Source organism: Myotis brandtii, unplaced genomic scaffold, assembly GCF_000412655.1.
Source record: "Myotis brandtii unplaced genomic scaffold, ASM41265v1 scaffold407, whole genome shotgun sequence".
In the NCBI taxonomy this organism is placed as follows: Eukaryota; Metazoa; Chordata; class Mammalia; order Chiroptera; family Vespertilionidae; genus Myotis; species Myotis brandtii.
The window spans coordinates 730,441-733,997 of NW_005365639.1; the positions used below are offsets into that span (position 1 = coordinate 730,441).

A 3,557-nucleotide genomic window follows, 5' to 3' on the forward strand; every position below is an offset into this window, starting at 1 on the left:
CCCAGGGCCCTGGCGCAGGTGCTGAGAAGCGCCAGTTCCCTGCACGTGTCCAGTCTGTCGCCGGCCCAGCAGCACGGCATCCTCAGCAAGGTGAGAGGGGCCATGCCTAGCTGTGTGCTCACAGCATGTGGTTTGGGGTCTGTGAGGGGCGGGGTTTGCCCAGCCTCCGGGGAGGGGTTCCGAGCCGGGAGAAGCTTCTTCCGCTGCCACCTCCCCTCCCTCCAGAGAGCCCGGCTGGCCGTGTTGTACTTCTTCCCAGACCCCGCTGCCCTCCCAAGCGCAGCACCTGGGAGACGCTTCTTAACCTAGGCTTCTGGATAGAATAACACGTGAGAGTTGAGTTTCCAGTCTCAAAGTGACCTGAAGTCCCGCGTGCTTCCCAGAGCCTTCAGGCTTCAAAGTCAGCCAGTTCCTCCTCCTCGCTCAGCAGGGGCCTCTGGGGGCACCCTCTTCCCTCAGACTGGCCTTTTCCAATCGCAAAATCTGTTCGAAACCAAACACAAGAGATCTGCCCCCACGTCAACACCTGGCACAGCAGAGCACTGATCGTTAAAATAAGGAGCGCAGGCTTTGAGATAAGACAGACTTGGGCCTGAATCTCACTATCAACCAATTTCTCACTAAGCCTCAGTTTTCTTGGCTGTAAAATGGGGGCAGTGATCGTTCCCAGCAAGTGGGATGGATTTTGTGCTGGGAGGCACTTGGCACGGTGCCTGGCCTGTCCCCAAAGCTCAGCGACTGTCAGTGAGGGAGTGTCCTCTCACTCTGCAGGTGGCCGGAGCCGGAGGCGGCGCCCCGGGTGCCGTGGACGTCCCGGGGGCTTTCTTTAAGGAAGTGTCTCTCTTCGATTTAAGGAGGGAACTCGGACTCAACTCCACTGTCCTACAGGAGAAGGAGCTGCGGAGGAGTCAGGTACCAGTGCTGAGGCCAGACACCAGTTCCCGGTGTGTTCGAGGGGTCCCCACCCAGCAACCCCACCAGCAAGGCCTTCCCAGCACTGGCTGGGGGGGGGGGCGGTCCTAGATGACCTCAGCTCTACACTAGCTGCCAGGGAGCAGGACCCCGGGGAAGGGCTGGGTCCCACAGACTGTCCCGCTGCAGCTGCCGGGCGCTGTCCAGCGGCACCAGTGCTGCCGCCCGCCTGCTGTAGGCGGGGCTCCGGCCACCCCTCCGTGGATTTGGTTAATTTGCTGGAGCGGCTCCCAGAACTCAGAGCAGCTCTTTATTCACTGGGTCACTGGTTTTTAGGAAAGGATGGACCAGCCTGTGGGGGAGAGAGAGGCGGAGCAGAGCGTGGGGAGGGGCGGAGCTTCCCTGCGTCTCCCGGTGCCGCTCTCCCCGGTCCTTCCCACCCCCCCCAAGCGCTCAGAACCCTGCCCTTTGGGTGTCCATGGAGGCGTCATCGCACAGGCGTGATTGATGAGCTCCCTGGCCAGCGGCCATTGATCTTCTAGCCCCCTCCCTCCCTGGAGGTCCGGGTCGGCCTGAAAGTCCCACCTCCTGATCACACAGTCGCTTCCCCGCCTTTGCTTGCTGGGATGCCCTGTGTCCAGGAACTAGCAGGTGGGCCTGGACAACGCGTAGGAAGGGAGCGGCGGCCCTGCTCCCTGCAGCGGGCTCTCCCTCCTGCACACCTCTGGCCTGGGGTGGGAGCCTGGCCTGCCACCCGCTCACCTCCCAGCTCTGCCACTTAGCAACTGTGTGGCCCTGGGCAAGTCACAGCCTGGGAAGCCTCTATCTTCCCATCTGTAAAATGGGTCGTGGTGTGCCCTCCCCACAGGGCTTCCGGGTGCTGGGCCCACCACATGCTTGTCTCGGTGAATGCCCCCCCCCCAAGCTGGCATTGTTCTCTCCCCCCAGGCCTTGTTCCTGTATGAGCTGCTGTCCCAGACCAGCAGGCCTGCCGAGCTCCTGAGGTAGGGGAAGGGGAGCGCAGCTCGCCAGCTCGTTGGAGCCTAATTTCCCTGCAGGGAGAGTTGGACAGTCCCTTCTGTGGCCCATGCCAGGTGGGCTATGCCTTCTCCTTCTCCCCCTTCCCTGTCTTACCCACCGCTCTTCCCCGCCCCTGTCTTGTTCTCTAGTGCAGGGCAGCTGGTCAAAGGCGTGGCGTGCTCCCACATCGACGCCATGGGCGCCGACTCCTTCCTGGCCCACTTCCAGTATTTTGAGAACAACCTCTCTCTGCTTTCACCGTATCAGGTACTTTTCTGCTTCTGCTCCTCTCTTTCTACCCAAGGAGCCGACCCTGCATTGTCTGGCTCTGAAGCTATTGATGCCGGCAATATTCTGTGCAGATGATGGTGAGGGGCCAAATACTGAGCCAGGCTTTCTCCAGTTTCTTTCCTTTTTAAGAAAAGTACGTTTTTATTGATTTCAGAGAGGAAGGGAGAGGGAGGTGGAAACATCAATGATGAGAGAGAATCATTGATCGGCTGCCTCCTGCACACTTGCTTCTGGGAATGGAGCCCACAACCCGGGCATGTGCCCAGGAATCGAACTGTGACCTCCTGGCTCATAGGTCGACGCTCAACCCCTGAGCCACGCCGGCCGGGCTCCAGTTTCGTTCTTAGATGCTCCGAATGCCCCTGCCTTCAAAGCCAGAGTTGCCACAGGTTGGTTATTTCACACTCTGCCCTGAGCCTTGAAACACCCCTGGAAGGCGCAGCGTCGCATGTTCACAGTTACGTCCCGAGACCGAAGGCCGTGCCGTCAGCCACGTGCTACCCGGCCAGGGAGGGGCCAGGACAGACGCTGCTCCAAGGGCTTTTCTTTCTCACTTAACACTTCCTTCTCCACATGGTCACGGACACTCTTCCACGCCGGGGGGAGACCCGCGGTGCCTGCGTTGACGCGCTGAGCGCTCCGAGGAGAGAGAGAAGGTCTCATGTGACATGCTGGTCTCACACAAACAAAACACAAGGATGCAGGGACACTGCTGGGCATGTCTTTGGCCTTGACTGAGGTCATGGCTTCATGGGTGTTCACATACTCATCAAAGTGTACACTTTAAATGCAGTGTAGTTCTTTGCATACAATTACAGTTCAATACGACTGTCAAAAATGCAGGTTGCAGGCTTTCTCTGAGAGCAGGTCTGGGGGACCCCTGTGGGCTGCCTCCTCACCGCTCCCTGGTGGGAACGTCCCCCAGCAGCACATGAGTGTCCGCCAGGCAGAGGCGGGGGGGGGAGGTGGGGGGAGGGGAGAGGCCAGCCGCTTGGAGGAGGCCTGATGTCTGAGCAGAGCCCCCCAAACAACTCCTCTCCCGGACTCTCCTGTTCTTCAACCTTCAAATACCACTTCAGTAGAAAAGTTGCCTTTTTTCTTTATACGTTTTGCTAAAAACACGTAATTATCACATGAAAAATAGAAAGTAAAATTTCCCCTAGAACAGTGGTTCTCAGCAGGGGACCACTCGGCCCCCTCTGGAGACACATTCGGCTGCCACACTTGAGGGAGGTGCTCCTGGCGTCCAGTGTGTGGGGGGCAGGGCTGCGGCTTCACACCCCGAATGCAGACAGCAGCGCCCAGCACATGGGATCCCCAGCCCCCATGCCAGC

The 3,557-nt window shown here is 59.4% G+C and overlaps 1 protein-coding gene across 1 annotated transcript in view; it reads left to right on the forward strand.

Annotated features, from left to right (window-relative positions):
• The window catches only part of OTOA (otoancorin), a gene marked incomplete at its 3' end in the record, with an annotated part of 56,992 nt that overhangs the window by 28,364 nt on the left and 25,071 nt on the right, over positions 1–3,557 (forward strand). Inside the window, exons 13-16 of the mRNA XM_014545416.1 lie at positions 6–90; positions 772–912; positions 1,861–1,916; positions 2,082–2,199. Of these exons, the coding sequence (XP_014400902.1) occupies positions 6–90; positions 772–912; positions 1,861–1,916; positions 2,082–2,199 (400 nt within the window). The remainder of the gene's footprint in view (positions 1–5; positions 91–771; positions 913–1,860; positions 1,917–2,081; positions 2,200–3,557) is intronic.